This window comes from Crocodylus siamensis, chromosome 7 (assembly GCF_052110815.1).
Source record: "Crocodylus siamensis isolate JL-2025a chromosome 7, ASM5211081v1, whole genome shotgun sequence".
Taxonomy (NCBI): domain Eukaryota; kingdom Metazoa; phylum Chordata; order Crocodylia; family Crocodylidae; genus Crocodylus; species Crocodylus siamensis.
Window position 1 is genome coordinate 12704272 of NC_143401.1, and position 20206 is coordinate 12724477.

General features: G+C 47.0%; 1 protein-coding gene across 1 annotated transcript in view; it reads right to left on the reverse strand.

Moving 5' to 3' along the window:
• Positions 1-1798: 1798 nt before the first annotated feature.
• Positions 1799-20206, reverse strand: part of SDC3 (syndecan 3) — a 190371-nt gene continuing 171963 nt past the window's right edge. Inside the window, exons 3-5 of the mRNA XM_090056897.1 lie at positions 19272-19861; positions 11186-11456; positions 1799-9704 (exon numbers count right to left, since the gene is read on the reverse strand). Coding sequence (XP_089913023.1) covers positions 9538-9704; positions 11186-11456; positions 19272-19861 — 1028 coding nt within the window. The 3' untranslated portion in view covers positions 1799-9537. The remainder of the gene's footprint in view (positions 9705-11185; positions 11457-19271; positions 19862-20206) is intronic.

Consider the following 20206-nt stretch of genomic DNA (forward strand, 5'->3'; position numbering starts at 1 on the left):
GGAAATGCGTTGAGCGAGATCCGGGAGCTGGATCTCAGAAATTCTGGGCAGCACACCAAACTCTTTTGTGACGACTGGTTCCAAATCCAAAAGTAAGGGGATAAAAAAGGTTATAATTCCAGACTGAAAATTTCTCTGTAGCTGCTAAGAAATGTCCACTGAGCTGGAGGCACAAGATGCTTGGGGTTAGAAGGGAGCAAGTAAGAGGCTTGTGAAATCACTATGTAGGTTTAGCCAACAGGTCCTTCTCTGCTTCTACTTTGGCCAAACTGCATGGAAGAAAGGGTGAGTTGGCAAATAGGATATCCTTAGAAATAGCTCCAAATAGCCCGACATGGCCTCTGGGCATCTTGGTAGCAGAAGGCTTTCCAGGAGAGCATCTGTGTCAAATTTTCTGTCATTAAGTTCATACAAAACTTAATGAAATTCAGCAGTCTTTCCTTCAACAGACTCTGGATCAGGCCCTTTTTGAGAGAGGGTCAAGAAAGGGAAAAGGGGCCAAAGCCTCAACTGATGTCAGTGGATCTCAAGAGCTGAGGGCCTGGTCCAAAGTCTCAGCAGAATTTCAAAATTTCAAATGTGCAAAGTCAACCAGTAAATTCATTTCTTCCCTCTTAGTTTATGTACAAGACTTGAATTACGTCTGTGTGTGTGTGCGCGTGTGCGAATACACAGTAAGCCATGTATATACATATATACATATATATTAATTATATACACATATATATACATACACACACATATATATACACGCACGCACACGCGTAATCTCCGTCCAGCTACCTTTTCACTCCAAACACTGCAACTGATTTTGATTTGTTCAGTAAAGCAGAGCAGCTGGCCAGGTGCCTAACAAGACTGAGTTATTCTAATAAATGTTTCAATGCTGGAAACTCAGTGTCACTGTAGTAGCTGCCAAAAGCCTTTCAGTGCCTGCAAGCCTGGAGCCCACTGTGGACTATGAACAGTTATAATAATAAAAGAAGAAAAAAAACAAACCCTCTTTTCATTTTAACTAGCAACTTTGTTCCATTTCAAGAGTCTGTTTGGGTTGGAGCATCGCATGTTGTGCTAGAGATCAGACAACTCTGAATTATACATCATAAGTGCAAATGCTACAGGATTAAACGGAGCGAGGCAGGTAATAACTAACGATTGATGGGACCTTTGTCATTCCAACAGAGAAACTGAGTATGGAACTGCGCATGTATAAAGAAACTCTGCATCTTGTACACAGCTACACCATGTGATTTGGACAAGATTCGGCTTTTATTTACTCCTGTTTAACTCTGGAGTAACTCCACTGACTTTGCAACAGAGACGCAAGTATATCAACTGACATGCACCTAGACCACTGAGGCCTCAGCTACAGCAAGAAATGTTGCAACCTGTTTTGCAGCCACGGTTCAGCTCTGCTAGCAACACCCGAAGCAGTCGTGTTGACAGGGTTCTGATGTTTATGACAGGCTTTCTTGACAGCTGAGCCTTGTTTCCATTAGCACTTCCACAGTCGCAGCTGCACGGCTGCTAGAAAATGGGTCCAAACTTGGCACCCGGAATGCTGCCAGTGGAATGGATGTGGGGAAAATTTTTGTCAATGTTTCAAAATTAAAGAGACTGCACCATGTGAGTTATTAGATCAGATCATCAGGAAATGCGTGGCTGGGCTGGGATTGAGCGCTCTATTCATAATACTTTGCGTACAGCGTATTTCACACCCATAGATCTCGAAGTGCTTTGCAAAGGGAAGTCAGAATCGCTATCCCATCTACAGGCAGGGAACCAGAAGTAGAGAGAGAAGCGACTTGGAGCTAGTCAAACGACAAGGTCAGCAACAGATGCGTGACACTCTGGGCCAGATTCTGGTCCACCTCTGGGGTGTGTAATTCGATTTAGGCACCTAAGTGCAATTCTAGTCCATCCTGCTCATGTCCTAAAAAATCCACAAATGCTTCTACTTTGTACCGCTGTCATCTGACCCTTAAGACTGTCCTCTCATTGCTTTTCTGCGACTCAAAGACCCACCCTACCTTTTGCAGTAACTTTTTTTTTCAGGACACAAGGAGAGGAGGATAGAATCGCATCTAGGTGCCTGCAATCATCTACACACCTAAAAGGTGGCATGAAATGTGACCTGTGTCTTCACTGACACAAGTGTAAAGTGAGTGCAAAATACTCCGTGTTCAGAATGGTACTAGTGCACCCAATGACTTAAAGTGCAGGGCACTGGAGAATCAGGCCCCAGGACTCCTGACTCCCATCCCAGCACCTTTACCTTAGGCCCACGCAGGTGAGTGTTATAATAGCATTCCACGTTTTAACAAGGGACATTTTAAAAACCTAATTTACTTTTCTCCTCATCTGTCACCTGTTTTCTTATTATGCCACCCCAGACTAGACTAGTTAAATTCATTTCCTGGTCCTTCTCTGCTTGCTGGGTGCCTATGAGTCATTGCTGGAGAATTTACTGAAAAATAATGGATTTTCTTAAAAAATAAACAGTTTGATTCCTATCACGCTTTGTAAATTCATTTTTAATCAACTCTAATTTGGAGCCTACACCATTACCCACATCTCTTTGGATGCGTCTATATGTTTATTAATGCGCTGTAATTATGGTGCATTAAGTTTAGAACCTGTAATGATAGGTATTAACTTAATGCATTATAATCAGCACTGCTGCACATTAGCGCAGATGAATATTTTTTGTGGCACTACTGCATATTAGACTAAATCTACTGTGCATTAGCACAGGCTTTGCCCCCCATGCTAATGTGCAGTAGAATTAGTCTTCTGCGGATTAAACATCTCATGTAGACATTCCCTTTGACGCCAGAATTTCTAATATACAGAAGCAAAGCCTGAGTAGAAAAGAGAGCCCTTCCAAGAACCCAACTTGCTGGGATTCTGGCATATGGTTTCATTTTCCCAGGGCTCAAATCATTTCTAAACAGCACATCCAAGGCTCCTAGCAACACTTGTAGAAGTCTCCACTTTGACTTTGGATATCATGGTCATGCGCGCCTGATGCAGAAATAAAGCTTTTATGCAAATGCTGCCTCTTGTACATGCAGCGATGTTGCAGAGCTAAATTATGGTTCTCAGAAGCCAGAGTCATACTGAGAAGGGGCAGTGAGGGGAAGAGAGGAGAGAGGGTTTGAATAAAACTAGGATGGGCATCGTGTAGGTATCTAGTTACATAGCTATAGGAATGGAAAAGTCAGAATTTACTGAAATACAAAAATAGAGGGTGGGATGTAGAGACACTGGGTCAAATTTTCCTCTGGGTAAACAATTGGCACTATTGTTTCAGCTCCACTGAAGATAACAACATTGTAAAATGTCACTGTCTGATGACCTGGCTCATTTGCTCTTTAAGGCAGAGTGCATCTCTACAATGACTGCTTGCTCAGTGGGACGACTTACTATGCCTGCAAGAAGCCACACAATTCTTCCTCCACCCCCTTACCCTCCCCCCCATATCAGCATCCAGCAGCTTCCAAGCTACCCCACCAAAACGTATGTGCTCCCTTGCAGGTCTGTGAAAAAGAGTGGGAAGAGGGCATAGGTGTGTCTTGGCCTGGAGACCTTCTGTCTCCCTTCTCGCAGCTCTAGCATCCCAACAGAGAGACAACCATAAGGTGCACTTCACAGCTGGGAGACTGACACCTAAAAAGGAACATGGAAATACACAGGGATTGTGGCAGAAAGATGTCCTGTAGTGGTGCCAAAGCCAACACTCCCCACTGCTTTCCAGACCTGTCCCAAAGGCTTTCCCTGTGGGTCCTCCAGAATCAACAATATGCAGAGACCCAGGCCTTCGAATGGACTTAGAGCACTTGAGGTGAACTCTCTAGCCGGACTGCCTCCGCCATGAGGAAAGCAGAGCAGCCGAGAGCTGGTGTTGCCTAGGTTCAGAGCACTCAGTCTGGATCCTTACCCCAAGCTGGAAGGGAGCATTGAACTAATGGTTTAAGTACAGCAGTCCCCATGTATATCCAGGTCTAATACTGAAATCTCCTGTATTCAGTTATAGTTTCTAGTTATGCTTGGATACTAAGCTGAGGATTGGTCAAGTCTAGAAACAGAGGTCACTTGCAACTCTCATCTACATTTTGAATATTTCTGGAATAAAGTTGGTCTCACTGCCTATGGGCAAGGAAGCTTCTGGCCTCTTACCACCAAGAAAGCCTCTTCCAAAGCCACACAGCAAAAAGGGACAGAACTCAGAAGAGTGGCTTTGGGTCAGAACATAATGACCAAAAAAGGTGATGCTCCTGCTTCACAGATGTTGTTCTCTGTGTGCCTCTGTGTCAGTCCCCCTTGAATTAAGTGATCCAAAAGCTATCCAAAAAAGGATCACTGAAAAGGCACCATTACTGCTGCCAAGACACATTTTATGGCTCCACAGAAGTGTTACAGTCTAATTGGTCAGTGCAAAGTCAAAAGCCAGGCCAAATACCTGCACCAGTCGCCATGCATCAAAGGCCACCAAAACCCATGGGCACTAGAGGAAGGAAGCTCCACAGGTGGGAACAGATAAGAAAGGGTCAACAATTATTCATTTTGAACAAGGGGCCAGTGCAGAGTAAGCAGCAATGAGTTGGATTCAGAGCGTCCTGGGTGCAGTGGATGGCTGCGTTCCACAATGGTGAAGACTTTCAAGGCAGTCTTCGTGGTAGACTTTGTATAACTGGTGGTGTCGTGACAGTCAGCAAGGACAAAACCAGAACTTCAGGTCACAAGCTGTTCTTGCAGGACCCGCTGCCAAACCAATTACCTGGAAGCTAGGATGGATCTGGAATCACTACAGTGGAGGCTTCCCGGGTCATTGCTGTGATTCTGTTCTTGCCTATGAGCCCATGGGAGCTGGGGGTGCTCAGCACCTCACACTCATTCAGATATGAAGCAGGCAGGGAATGGAAGCAGAGAGGATACCTAAAGGTGCCATGTAGCCATGTTGCTGCCCTCCTGTGCCCCTAACAAATGGGAAGATTTTCCTAATAAGCTTCCTGCTTCATTACCAGATCCATGTCTGGGCAAAGACATCTACTTTCTACCATCCTTGTAGCTCTCTCTGATCAAAGTTATGCCACCCATCCCATTCAAAGGTCCAGAATCCAGTTTGTGTACTGAGCACAGGAGTTTGGAACGTGCCTGCAGGATTTCACTGTCCAGCTCCCACTGACTGTCAATAAGATTTGAGTCTCCAAGCCCCTTTCAAAACCTCACCTGCAATTCTAAACTCACTGAACTCAGTGGGAGTCTTTCTGGGCTTTGGATCAAATCTGGGCAGTATTCAATTACTTGCAACTCTGGGATCCTTTGCTTCTACTAGTTAGGACAGAAGAATAGTCCAGTCCCTCAGCTCAAGGAAAAAAAAGATGGGGCACAAGGCATCATGCACATCTTTTATCCAGCTGTTGATCTCTGTTGCTGTCCTGCATAGCTGCAGCTGATGGCAGGGCCTTCTTGTGAGTCATCTTTGTATCTTTAGTAATGAAAAGAAAGACATGCAACAAACCAAACTAAAATCTCCTTGAGATCACATCTATTTCCCAGTCCAAGTGAAACCAAGAAAGAGACTGAGAGTAAAAGATACTGTACAATAAATTAAGATATTGGTCAGCTTTAATTAGCTTCTTTTTTTCCTTCTAATTTTGTACTCTAAATTCTCTTAAGAGAGAAAGAAAGAACCCGTCCTCAGCCTGCTGTAAGTCTCAAATTTCAGATCATTGCTCACTTCCAAAGCTGTAAAAGATTTAAGTACCAGGATTACAATCTAACACCAGCTGAGAGGTCTAAGGTTAAGCTGGAATGAATAATAACAATAAAAAACTGTATTATAGAACTTCAGACTATTAAGGGGGGGAATAACATGGAAAAGATTAAGGAGGAAGCTGAGAAAAGCAAAATTTAAAAGACTGAGTAGAAGGTTTTAATATACACTTGAAGCATTAGGGCCAGGTCCTTCAAAAGGGACAGTGCTTTTGGGCTGCCTCAGAATTTGTGCTGGGCAGGACACTTTTAAGGGGGTCTTCTGTTCAGAAAGCACTGAACAAAATCGGGCCCTTTTGAGGTTCTCAGCTGGATGCCCCAGCAGAGACGCTCAATAGAAGTCTTTTTTTTTAAACTCTCAAGCTTACGCCACTTCAGAGACCCTGATCCTCCATCCTACCTGTAGAACCAGATTTGCTCCAAGCTTCCTGGAAGCATCGGTCTTCCTGCTAACGAACCCCGCACATGGTTGTGCCTGGTGCTGCTCCATTCTGGAGGAGGCCAGGGAAACTGGGAATTTTATAGGAAGAAAACACTTCCTGTGACATTTTGGATGCACCTATCCAAACTGCGTGTACCTACTGGGTGATTATTCTGAGATTCACTCACTAGATGTATAGTTGAATGAACTGGTTTTGCAGCCATGCACCATTTCCTGCTATTGAATGGAATCAGCCCTGCTTAGCTCACAAACACTTGTTTAGGATGGTTTAGACAGTGATGATCCTGCCTTAAGCAGGGGCTCCTGACTCTATGAACTGTAGGGTCATAGTCCATATACTGCAGACATGCAACAGGAGATTTTCCTTTGCTCGAGTGGTAGGGGCCTGTGCTACAGAACAATTTCAGTCTTATCATCACAAAGCCCCATGTGAATATGGTGCACAGCATAATGAAAGGGCCTAGAAGCCCAGGGCTTTATTGTTAGATGTAGCTAAATAGCTCTGTATTCCTGAATGGCCTTGCCTTTCTTTTTATCTGGTCTTGCTATGTAATCAGCCCACCCAGAAGCTTCTGGGCCTCCAAATTTATAACTGCAAAGAGGCTATTTTCCTTAAAGAAAACCAGCCCATAGCTTGCAGTCCTTGTTGCCAGGTGCTAGAGCAGAGCTGCAAACTCTATGAATCATAGAAACAAGACAAAACCTTCTCTCCATCATAGTGGAGACAGACATAAAGAAGCCAACCTGGGAAATGGGTGCCCACGAATATGGCAAGCTCATGGAACTGGGGCCTGTTGAGAGAGCCCAAAATTGTGGCCTCCTCTCACTGAAGAGCTGAGAAATTCTTGGCACCGACATAAAGGGACCTCTCTGCGCTGTGAGCAGAACCCCTCTTGCTGGGGCTGGGAGAGGTGTAAGGACAAAGTGAGCATTTGACTAGAAAGTCATTAGCTTTCAGGGTGCAGAGGGGAGTCAGAATGCTTTTCTCACTCCATCACCTATGCTATAGGATGTATTCCCCTGATCTGACCTCTGTGCCTGCAGTGGGACAGCAGGCCAAATCCTGCTACCAGTTAAACGGACATCTATCACGACTAACTCTGCTGGCAGCAGTGGAGTTAGGCTGGGCTAAGGTCAGAGCCAGACCCAGAGCCTCCTTCATGGGTTCTAGTCGCACCATCTGCCAGGAGACAAGGCTCACTCTGTGCACATGCTTTGGCTGAGATTTCCCTCTCCCATCTACACAGCTGATGTGACTTTGCTGCCTGTGCCAGCACCGCTCCCAGGTCCCAGAGCAGAATTTTTACAGTGCTTCCTACCAAACAAGCCCAGAACACACCCTGGTGGGGTAAGCCCCCGTTCCCAGTTACATGCAAACCTGCCATTCCAGAAGAAAACTCTGGTACGTATGGTCCTAGACTGGGTGCCTACAAAATGAAACACAGGTCTTCTGGATACAACATGAGCCTTGACTGCCTGAGCTAAAGGGCTAAGCCTATTAGCTTGCAGATGCATAAAGTCCTGCCTCTGGCACAGCCCTGGACAATGCCTGTCACACCACGCTAGTGTCGGTTATGCGAGGATGCGATGCAGTAAAAGTGACGGCTCTTTTTTGCTTGCTTGTTTTAATAAATATAACAGGGAAGTCAGGGCCTTGATGGGATGGATGTCTCAGGATCACAACTGCCATTACAAGGAAAACAGCAATCTCCTTGACTGCCTTGTTAACAGCCCTTTAGATTATTAAAACCAACCAATTAAAACATTTAATTGACTCTTCCACGCTCTGGGCCTCATCCAAAGCCATGAGTTTTCTATGGGCTTCACTAGACTCCGGACCAGGCCCTAATGCACTTGTTTGCTTTCCACATGAGAGCCCCCCAGACGATAAAAATACAGTAGTCAGGTTCACAGTTGCTGCTAGTCTCTTATTCTTTTGGTTTCCCATGCACTGGAGACCTGATCCAAAGCCATTGGAAATCAATGGATTCAGATCCCATCTTATCGCTGTAAGGTTTACACTGAAATTTAAAAATATATAAACCATAGGAACATATCAATCCTGGATTTTACAAAAGATATAGAGTAGAACTGACCTGGCCTGATGGTGACCCTGGAAAAGTTAATTTTGTCTGGTTTTTTTCTTTTTCTTTATCTCCTGGGGTGCCTATTATTTGTTAGAAATTATGGTCAGGCCCCAAAACCTGAGGAGAAAAGATACTGCCTCCTTGATTGTAAATTCTTTATTTCTGCTGCATATCGTGGTGTGTTGAGATTGTCAAATATTATCCCGTTGAAAGGAACGCAGAAGAGGATTGAGCCTTTTTTTTTCCCTTTAGCTGTCATCAATTTCCACCAAACAATATCCTATTTCATGTAAAAATCAGTATTGTTTGTTTGCAAACAGTCGGAAATACCGTGCTAGCTGAGTTTTATTCATCACAGTGAAAACCCAGCAGAAACAAGCTCGCTTTTCAACCAAAGCCCCTTGCCAGCCCATGAAGCATGGTTTCTAGACTTAAGGGCTCTGGCTGTGCACAGCAATGCAATGAAGTGAGGCGGTGTCAGGACGGGAGCAGCACACATCAGCAAAATTGTGGCTCCCTGCAGCTATGTGAACTCTCAGCAGAGGTGATCTAAAAGCTCGTCTCCAGCGCACTGGTCATTTTTCACTCCCAGAGCAATCCTGGAGCATAAGATATTTCATCTCATTGTGCTTTTTTGAGGCTTGAAATATATTTTGACAGTCACGTCCTCTTTCTGAACAGAACCACGGAGCAGCGAATCCTGGTAAGAAACCAAGCCCCCCACGTCATAGAAAGAAACCCTTCCCACCCCCAACAGGAAAAAACCCCCAAACACCCCAGTTCTGGTAATGGGTGTCCAGCTCTTCGAGTCAGTTCTGTTGTTTGGTAAGCCCAGTGAACTCCAGCCACCAGCAGCAAAATGCCCACCCAAGCACGTGCTCCTCCAAGGAACTGTCCCATAGGCACAGGTTAGCTGACCGCTCGCTCCTCATGCTGTGGTCCCTGTGAATGCTTCTTCCGCTGGAGGAAGGTTAATGGGATTCATCTCAAATCTGTGACACATTTATTTAGTATTTATTTATTTTATATGGAAGATTTTTCTTCCTTTTCTTTTTAGTTGTTGTGTGTGTGAATTTTTTTTTTTTTTTAACTCACAGTCCAATCAGAAAGAGAGCAAGAGATTGGATGAGCTAGAGAGAAAGGGAGAGAGAGGGAGAGAGATAGGAAAGTTGAACTAGAAAGTGAGAGGGAGAAAGAGAGAGAGAGAGAGAGAGGCACTCTGGGTTCTTTTTATGCATAAAACTCCTCCTGCTTGTCGGGTTTTTGGTACGTGACATTCGCCTGCTTTGGCTCCTCCAGCGTGTAGCTCCCTTCATCCTTCTTCTTCATCCGGTAGATGAGCAACATGACGAGGAAGGCAGCAAAGAGCGCCCCGACTACCCCTCCCACAATGACAGCTGCAACAGAGCACAAGAAAGCACTGGTTAGGGAGGTAGCCTAAACCCTGGCAGCAGAGCTGCTGTCCAGAAAACATGTTGCCATCCCCACATAGTCAAGGACCACCATTAAAACCTCCAGAACAGCAATATCATTTTTAAAAATGACCACTTAAGAGTTATTTCATTTATTTATTGGTTCCTGAGCCCTGCAGAGTCATGTTTTGAGGAAGTCCAGGAACTCTCTTCTAGTTTGACAAAAATGGAGGCTCTGTTTAGCAGAATAGAGAATCACATGACTCCAGGAGCTGGGGCTTTGAGAAGCTCTCCAAACACCCGCAGGCTCAAGAGATTGATTCTTACGTAACTGGCTTTACAGCCGAGTGTTAAGGGTGACATTCATATCAGCAGCAAGAAGTGCATCACTCAGATTGCAAGTCAGCCTATAGGATTACGTATGGCAAAAATATGTACTGGTTCTTAGCCCGGGTAGCAATTTCATCTTGGAAAAAGCCTGCTAAAAGCCACTCTTTGAAACAAGTCACTTGGCAGTGTAACAACAATAATTCTATCAAGCCCACAGAGTTATACACCATAATACATACCCTATTCTTATGGGTCATAGAAAGCACTCTTCATCTATAGTAACGGACTGGATACCAGGGTGGGAGATGTCACTGTGTCAGCCTGGGTTCCTGGCTTGGGGAAGCCCTCAGTACCAGGCTTGCTAACTGGGAGGGGAGTGTCAGTCTATGGGCTTCTGATTACCAAGTGCAGAGTGGAGGTGTAGGTAGACCTGGTGCCATCTGCTTGACTTAACCAATGCCCCATATACCCACAAGTGCCTTGCCCAACAGCTCAGCACCCAGCCCATGCAGCAGCCCTGACATTACCACCAAGTCAAACAAGATCGAGTTGTCAGCCATTAAGTCCTAGGGTAGGCAAGTGGGAGCCTGTGGGAGAGTGACAGAGGCAGCCACTGAACACTGGCAGGGAAGACGTTGCCTGAGAGTCATGCAATAAAGCAAACACCACAGACTAGGCAGTTTGACAACACAGAGGCAATGAGCCAAGACATGAGCTGGCTACACATTGTCCATCAAAACATCCTCTTCGACAGAAAATCACTTTTTTCAACCAAGTGGAAATTTGAGCAGTTTTGTCAGTTTTTGGTGAGAGACCGAAACCCTGAGTATGGAAAGTTGTCCACAGTGGTTGCAAGGGAAGCTGTGCAAGCCCTGCTAGGGCTGTCCTCTAGCATGTTGAATAGGAAAGAAGAACTTTTACAGCTCTCATGTGTTCCTTCAGTACAGTATGGGGGGACAATCCAGAAAAGGGGAGAGATGCCAGGCTGCTTTGGGGGAACAAGTTGGTAGAGCACGTGCAAGGACCTATCTACATGGGGTGCAGGTTTCTAAGCCCAAGGAGAATCCCTCCATCACCTGCTCTAGGCTGCAGATACGTGGGCAGTCTTGGTTTGGGGCAGGGGCCACGGGCCTCACCTATTAGCACTTCTTTCCTCTCGAGGATGTTCTTCTGAGGCAGCTGCGCAGCTGAATTCCCAGAGTCTATCGTATTGTCTATGAGGCCGGGCTCTGCATTCTTCCCCAGTCCCGGCCCCGCTGCCAAGGTAACAGCAGGGATCACTTCATTATTGAGCTCCGGCCGAGTGGTGTCCTCCTCCTCATGGATTTCAAAGTCCCCGCTAGGCCCTCCGCTGACGGGAACCTCCAGCTCATTGTCGAGGACTGTGGATACATCCAGCGGCTCTGTCTGCGAAAGAGAATGAGATGAAGCAGAGGGTAAGGGAGACAGTCAGTCATGCATTGCCTTGGAGGAGAAATGGTGCCTGTAGAAGCCTTTGCAGCATTGTCCTGCCTGGACCTGGCTAGATCTCACTCCCATTGCCTCAGTGCGGCAGGTAAACTATTGGGAGTCAGGGCGGCTATTGCATCGTGCTGCCATTTGGGCAGCTGGCTGAGCATGGAGGCAGAACCCTGCGTAGCCGGGTCAACCAGCGTTCCTGCCGCGCTGAAATGTCCCATTGGCTTCAATGGGAATCAGATTCCTCCTTGGTGATGAACACTAATGTGGACACAGACTTAAACCTGTCTGGCTGGAAACCAATATCCTTCACTGTCTTCTGAATACCCTTGATACCAGACCTGATCGAGATTCCAGCCTAGACCTGGACCCAATACCTGCAAACTCTCCCATTGTCACAATGGACTAAACAAAGCCCTGAGTCCCAGCTGCTCCAAGACCTGGGGATGTTCTACCAATGGATTCTCTCTCCATCACCCATTAGATCTAGAGCAAGGAAGAACAATTTTGTGGGGGGAAAAAAAAAATCTTTCCATTTCCCTGAGTCCAAAGTGAAGCCATTTTTGTGCTTTAGAAATTTTCCCCAAACAATTTTCTGATGCATTTGGATTTTTCAAGATTGGCATTTTCATGCCCTTCAGGCATTTTCCTTCTTGCCATTCAGAGCAATAAAATGCAAAATGTCAAGGGTTTTCTGCCTTTTCTTTTTTCCTCCCTTTTGCCCATGCTGTCGCATGTTAAACTTCTAACTCAAAAAAGTGACCCAACAGCAAAAGGAAAACTGAAAATGCTGCACTGCTGCCACTCAAGGACTTTCTCAAAGTCTGAGAAAGTTAAAGCAGTTGCTCTGAAAAAGAGGCTAAAAATGAAAAAGGAGAAATGGGGCAAAAAATCTAAGCATCATTTCTTCTGTTGTTGCCAGTGGCACAACAGGGGAAAAAAAGAGTACCGATAAAGAGGAACAAAGCAACATATTCTAATACCAAATTAAAAGGTTCAATTTGAAATGAAATGCAACAAAAAATTTTGGTTTGTAAATTCCCATTGAAAAAGTGGTTTAAAATGATATTTTCCCATGTTTTCTTTCTGGGCAAACCCCCTATAATGGTGGGGAAAGGCTGCAGTTGAATAATCTCAGCTAGCTGTATTTCTTAAGTTAAGGCTTCTGCAGGCACATCCAGGGGCATGAGTTCAAGCCTTCATCCAGACTTGTGCTGAAGACTGACCCTAGCTTACGCAGCTATAAATGGTATGAGCAGTCAAGGGCAGCTAACTGGGCACGGTATTAGCTACATTGTGTTGCCAGCTACAGAAGCTGGTGTGTTTTACCTGTGTTATCCCCAGGGGCCATCTAAGTGTGGACAAAGTTTTGATCTTGTCACCTCTTTTCCAGTAGCAACTACGACCTGGGGAGCATGAGGAAATTTGTGTACCCTCTCTTCCCTGCCACAGGCAACCATGAGTCTGCCCCATGGTGTTTATGAGCTCCCAGCTCCTGATGATATAAACTGCAAAGGCAGCAAGGTCTCCTGCATTTGTGCATAGTGAAACACCCTGGGGAAGAATTGTGCAGGGAGATCATAGAATGATTTTCTGTTTCCCAGGCAGGATTGGTGGGCTACTGACTCTATGTGAGCCCTGTTTCTGCCTTCATGGGGTAGATTACCAGGTACCTCCCCATGACACATCAGGGTCTTCGAGAAGTACATTCAGGAGTTTGGTGTCATCAAATAAAACTCCTCAGCCTGGGTCCAGTCCTGCCCCTGCCCCTGCCTGGGGAGCCCAACCTTCCTGAAAGGGGTTTCTCTTTCCTCTTTCTTCCCACTCAGTCCCATGTGTTGTGATGGTGGGACCACGACCTTGTTTGCTGGTGCCTTGGTAGTGGCCCCTGCACCTTGCCACACACTTGAACTGAGGCTCAGAGGTGGATTCAAGCTATGCAACCTGGACCTAGTTTGGCTTTGTACCTGCAGACTGACTGGTCCTGCAAACCAGCCTACCTAAGGCTCCCTCTGGGCCCAATCCTACAGGCTAACTTACCTACCAGTTCCCTGCTGCAGGCCTCATGCTGCAGGCTGACCTGCCCACCAGCACTCTGCAGGCCTGAGCTGCAGCTGGACTCATGCATCAGGTCCCACTATAGGTTGACTTGCTTTCATAGATTTCATAGACATCAGGGCTGGAAGGGACCTCGGGAGATCATCGAGTCCAGCCCCCTGCCCAAAGGGCAGGAAGTCAGCTGGGGTCATAGGATCCCAGCAAGATAAGCATCCAATTTACTCTTGAAGGTGTTCAACGTAGGTGCTTGAACCACCTCCACTGGCAGGCTGTTCCAGACCTTGGGGGCTCGGACATAAAGAAATTCTTCCTTATGTCCAGCCTGAAACGGTCTTGCAGGAGTTTATGACCATTCGACCTAGTCATCCCTTGGGGCGCTCTGGTGAACAAACGTTCCCCCAGATCCTGGTGGTCACCCCTGATAAACTTATAGGTGGCCATCAGATCACCCCTGAGCCTACGCTTTTGCTGGCTTTCGACAGGCCAAATCCTATGGCTCTCACTACGACTGATCTTACCCAGTCCTGCTGGAACACCCTGCACCAATATGCTACATGCTCTCACTCCTTCTCTCCTCCCTTGCATTACTTATCAGGGACCACAGTGCCTAACTAGGCTTCCTGTGCAGAACTCAGGCTCCAGGCCTCAAGACGAGCATGGCTGCCTTCTCATGCTAGAAAAGGCAATGCTAGAGCCCTCCCTTCACGGACCTGCCTTTCGAATGTGCTGCATGGCTCACTAGCTTGCCACAAGCACACTGTTGCTATCCTTTTGTGACAGAGATTAATTGAAGGTCAGAGGGAGCCCAGAGCTATGGAAAAAAGAACTAGTTTAAACAAATAACTCCACCTTTCAGTCAAAGCGCTTCTTGAGCAGACCCGTAAGGCCTCTGAATCAGAGATACATCAGCAGATGAAATCCCCCCCTGCCTGCTTATGATACCCAATGGGCAGGAAAAACACCATAAATGCATAATTGTGGAGTGTTTGGGCTTCTGAATTGCCAGGTAGTGAGTAGATAATGGTATGAGGAGCTTATAAAATACAGAGGAGAGACTCTCTCACTCTCTCTCTCTCTCTCTACAACCCACACGAGACTCGAGCTGGTGCAGTGCAGAGGCATTTGTCTTCCATCCCCCCGTGCTGTTGAGCAGGTAGGGACTCAAGCTAGCAGCTCTGGGACCCGGGTCCTGGTTCTAGCATTGCGACTATGTGACCTCAGGTAAGTCACAGCATGTCTTGGTGCCTCTGTTTCCCCTCCCATCCTTTATCTCCAGACCACTGGTTCTCAACTGGGGTGCTGCAGCATCCCAAGCTGCTGCGAGAATCTGCCAGGGGTGCTGTGACCAAAGATACTTCTGCCGCCGTGGCTGGGGGAAATTGCCTCACATACCTGTTTACAGGAAGCTTCTGGGAGCTGAACAGGGCACAGTTTCACCCTGTGGCAGTGGCAGCCTGGAGCGAAATGCCACTGCTACCAGGCAGAACTACACTGCATGCCTGTTTCTGGGAGACACCACGCAGGGACAGACTGGGAAGTGTTGTGGCGACATCCTAACCTGCTGCCCACTCTCCCTTGGACAGAGCTTGGCTACAAAAGGCATTCAACAGGTGACTCCAAAACACCAACCAGGCAACTGGAAGCTGCACAGAAATGTGGTCTATCCAAGGGGGTAAATGGATCAAGAAGGGCACTGGGGATGGCAGAGACCCAGGGACAAAGGGAAAGAGCAGAGGAATAGGATATTACCCCTTCAAATAGTTTGTGAACCCTCTAGTGGTGCCCACTGTGTCTGAGATATACCAGTCAGAGCTGCAATATGTATCTGTAGCTGGGCCTTGCATGTTTTATACAGCTAGCAAATATGGCTACTTGAGCCCCACTGTTCCTGGATTGCTGGTGCAGTACCTCATACTTTCACTGTTGTGTAAAGGGCAAAAGATATTGAATAACACTGGAGCAGAGGTCTGTGCTAGCGTATGAGCCCTTGAAAGCTTTCGCCTGAACCGAATCAGTGGTGATAAAAACCAGGTCAGCCTTGTGCAAGGCTGGTACGTTCTCTCCTTGACTCTGTTGTTTATGGTTTAACAATCTGAGGATAAATGTCAGCGTGTCTGGGATTAGTCTGGCCCTTACTTGTAGCAAAACATAGAGATGGGGATGGTGCCCTGCCTGCCCTGAGACTTTTTTTTCGATAGAAATGAGTGTCGCCAACCCAAATTCGGCCATTCAGAAATGGCCCGTGCAATTGCACTCCCAAACAACTAAGTAAGAGGCAATTTAGAGCCTACCCCTGGAAGTAAAAGAATAATAAGAAACTACTAGGGAAGAAAAGTGAAATAAGAGACGAAAGCTAAGTCCTATTAAGTCCTACACCTCAGTGACACTTACATAGCCGTGTAACTGCAATTTTTGGCTCCTACGTACAGCTGTACAACTACACCCAGAACAGGCTCAGAATAGGCTCTGAGGTAGAACAAAGTCACCTGGGTACAAACATAACCCTGTGCTGCCCCCCAACCTCAGCTGCAGAAGAGCCCTGACTAGGGAAGATACAACACAGGAGGTGGCGATGTCCTTCAGGCTTACAGCCTAGCAGTTAGAGCACACATCCACAGACTGAGCGCCCCAAGCTCCAGGGTCTCACCCACAGGGGATTTGAACGTGCACCTCTCATTCCCCAGCAAAGTACTCTCACCACCTGGCCAGGGGCAAGACATTGCCCACAGCCCCCTCCAGGCCCTTCTGAAACTGGCACATGGGGCAACCAGGAAGGAATGAAATTTGAGACTCAGTGAAAAGGATGCCACCCTGGAGACATGGGGTCTTGGCCCCTATACCCAAGTAGAGCACTAACTATCTCACTGCTGGGGGGGGGGGGGGTTGTATCCAGTGAATGATAAGTTAAAGGTACAGAAAAGCTGCAAGGGTTGGGGCCAGAACCAAGAGATGGTCTTGGGGACTGATTTGGACATGTGTTTGCCTGAGAACACAAGGGACAAGACTCCAGGAGGCCCCCTTCAAACCTTTGAGGAGACTCCTACCTCTGGAAGGCTTCCCCTTTGATGCACAACTTTACTAAGCAAACATTAATCACTGGGTCATTAAATTTAAAAAGTCATACGCGTCATTGTATTTTTTTCTGTTTGGCAAAATGCATGTTGCTGAATCCCACTGTGAAACCTTCACTTCTCAACGGACAGCTTCTCCTGAGACAAATGCTGAACATGAGGATAAAGGGATTAAATGGATAGAGGGATAAGGGGAGGGATGTGCAGAGGTTTTACATTATTATTTGAATGTGGTTAAGCAGCTCCCCAGTGGCAGTGTTTCGTGCATCTTGGGGGAAGTGGTTTGCTGGCAGCATGGACAGAAGTGCTTGCCCTGCTCCCAAACTGGGATCCTCAGGGGAGACAGGCACTGACCTGAGTGGCAGCTGGGCACTGTAACTGCCTCCTTTGCAAATGCCAGCCTGGGAGCAGCGGGCACTGGATTCCTGAGCAGGAGTCAACCCTGCCAGTTATGACTTCAAGGTGAAATCCACTCCTGAGCACCAAGCCAGTGCCCATTACAGCCCTGAGCCCTGTGCTGAAGGTCTTGTCTATATACAAATGGTGTGACACTTACAGTTGCCTGGGTACAGTCAAACTAGTACAACCATTGCCTTCCAGTTCCGATGCAGCTATGCTGGTATGAAGAGGTGCCTAGGCCAGGAGAGCTATTCACACATGAGAGAGGGAATTAACTTGACTCTTCACAGACACCTTCATACCAATATAAGCGTCTCTTTAATAAAGAATTGTACTGGTGTAAGTCTATGGGTAAGAAGCTGCCCCCAAACTAACATGGTTGTACATGGACACAATCTTTGCATAAACCAGGCTCCTAGAAAAGAAAATGCTTGGCTTCCCCAGTTTGCCTGGCCCTGTAACAGGGATTCTTTAACACTTTCTCCTAACTATATGACTATGCTTGGCTTGCAGAAGTCTCCTAATCTGCTGTGAATGACACAGCTCTGGGCATAATAGCAATGGCTAAGAAACAAATAGTATTATCTCCAGCAGGGCCCTCAGAGTGGAGTGGGATAGCTACATCCATATTTGTGGGATTTTACCAGTTTAGCTATTCTAGTATAACTATAGTGGCAAAACACTATGAAAGGTCAGAGAATTGAGCATTAGAGGTGGAAGAAACTGTATGACTTAAGAGGACATGATCCTGCTAATGCAAAATGATTCTCTAGAGTAATAAAACTGAGCAGAAAATTGGTCTAATGATTATGCAGCTGGCCTAAGACTTAGGAAACCCAGGTTCAAGCCCCTGCTTATGCAAGGAAGGCTTTAGGAGTCTGCTAACACAGTGATCCTCAAAACCCCTGGGAAGCCCAAGCCAGTGAAAACCAGTAAACCTCCTAAATCCATAAACCTCTGCACATACTTGGGGACCCTCTTGGCAGGATTGAGCAATTTAGTGCCTATTACACTCCTAAACCCAGTCAGGATGCAGGAGCTAAAGGCCCAATCTCAGGAGGTGCACTCAGAATACCCAGCGCCTGCGCCAGCAGAACTGAGCTCTGTGCAAGACATGGCAGTTACCACCATTTCTATTCAAAAGCATGTTTGAGAGAAGTAGACCCCCCTTTTCTCCAGTAGTGCAGTGGTTAGAGCACATCCTCCAATACTATAGCATTAAACAGTCATTGGCTAAGTTCCAGAGACAGATGTGGAAGCAGGGATGAAAACCCAGGCTTCTCCTCTCCCAGCACAGTACCCCTCAGCTGGGTTCAGAGTCAGTAGCCCCTGCTCTCTCTTCTGGCCCAATGACTCTTTCATTCTATTTTTTTCACAGTGACTCTTTCCAGTGAGTGCGTGGAGGTGGCTGCAAACCTCCTAGAAGGTAGCAGATGAGTGCTTGAATCCCCTATGGCTGGTAAATGAATGCCAGGTCCCTCACAGACAAGGTAAATACTCTAACTGTGGAGCTACTGGATGAAAAAGGAGGTACCTTTTATCCTCCCCAAAGAACAAAGTTACCCACCTTCTGATTTTGAAAGAAGCAGCTTCATCGCCTAACTCCAAGCAGCAAATCAAGTGCAAAACAGGTGCCTAACCCCTTAGGGGAAGATCTCTGACATCCTTACTGTTGCATTTCAGATAAATAAACCTCTCTCCCTCCTGTGGCTCAGACATTGCCAAAGCACCGATTTCCCTGATGTTTCGTTAGCAGTTACGGCCCATCCGCATTTAGGATGTGGTCAAGTATTTTGTCCAGGTGGATTTTAAGGGACTCAAGCAGGGAAGCATCTGCCACTGCCCTTGGGTGCCCTTTACACCTGATTTTTCCTTTGGAAATGTCATCCATGGGGCAGTCTGCATTTCTTTGCTCAGTCCCAGCCCACGCTATCCTCCTGTACTGTCTCATACTGTGGCTCTCTTGACTCCTGAATTCTGAGCCCTCTGGGTCCCCGGGTTTATTGTGGCTCCCTTCTGAGATCCCCTTGATTTGTCCTTGCCTTTCCACTGCTGAGTTACCCTAAACTGAATTTCTATCCCACCATTCCCTGTCCTCTTCACACCATTTTCTTGCAGATGGGCATGGGCCACTGAAGTCAACAGGAGTCCTTCCACTGACCTCAGTGAACTTCAGCTAATGCCCACTAATCATCCAGCCCTTCAGTGGAGCAGCTCATAAGCCCTGGTCTCATACCTGAGGTGCCTCTGTAGGTGCCACAGTAGCAGCAGCAGGCAGCAGCGTGGTGCTTTTCTCTGTCAAGTCCGTGGTCCTGGTGGTGCTCGGTTTTGGCACAGATCTAGGCCTTGCAGCACTGGTGGTGACAAGGCGGGATGGGGCAGCTTCTGTTGCCATGTTGACTTCCATCATAGCTGTGGTTGGGGTTTCCAAGGTAGTGGCCTGTGTTGTAGCTGTCGTTGTGACAAAGTGGGGCAGGATCCTCTGGGTGGTGGTTGACTTGGCAGTGGGAGCTGTGGTGGTAGTGGTGGTGGCGGCGGCAGCAGCAGCAGTGGTAGCAGCTGTAGCGATAATAGGGGTAATGCTGACAGTAGTACTGGTGGTAGTTGCTTTCCAGGTGGGACTCACTGGTGCCTCTGTCATCCTGGGGATATACAAGACACTGGTCACCTGCTCCAGGGTGGTTTCTTCTGCTGGGAACATTTCAAAGGGAGTTGCCACTGGCTGGACAGATGTGACAGGCAGCACTGCTGCAGTGGTGGGGAGCTTGATGGAAGTGTCCGTGGTGAGACTCACAGCTGTTTCGATCCCCGACTCCTGCTCAAAATCTACATGAAAGAACAAGTGAGGGCTGTGAACGTGCTACCTCCCAACCAAAGCCCTAGGTGAACCAAGCCTGCTTTACCCCAGGAAATCGTGGTCATGTGCCCCAGGAGTGAGATTAGGGTTTCTGGCTAGCCTCGACCTCTGGAGGTTATCTAGTCCAACTCTCTGGATCAGGCACAATCATCCCTATCCAAATCATACCCTACAAGTCCTTGTCTAAAACTACACAAACCGGTTTTAAAACTGCACAATCAACCCTGCCACACAACTGCAAGGCATATAGCCTAAAGACACCAATAGCACCCAAACATGCTACAGGTAAAGTAGGGGGACAAGGGCTTTCAGTG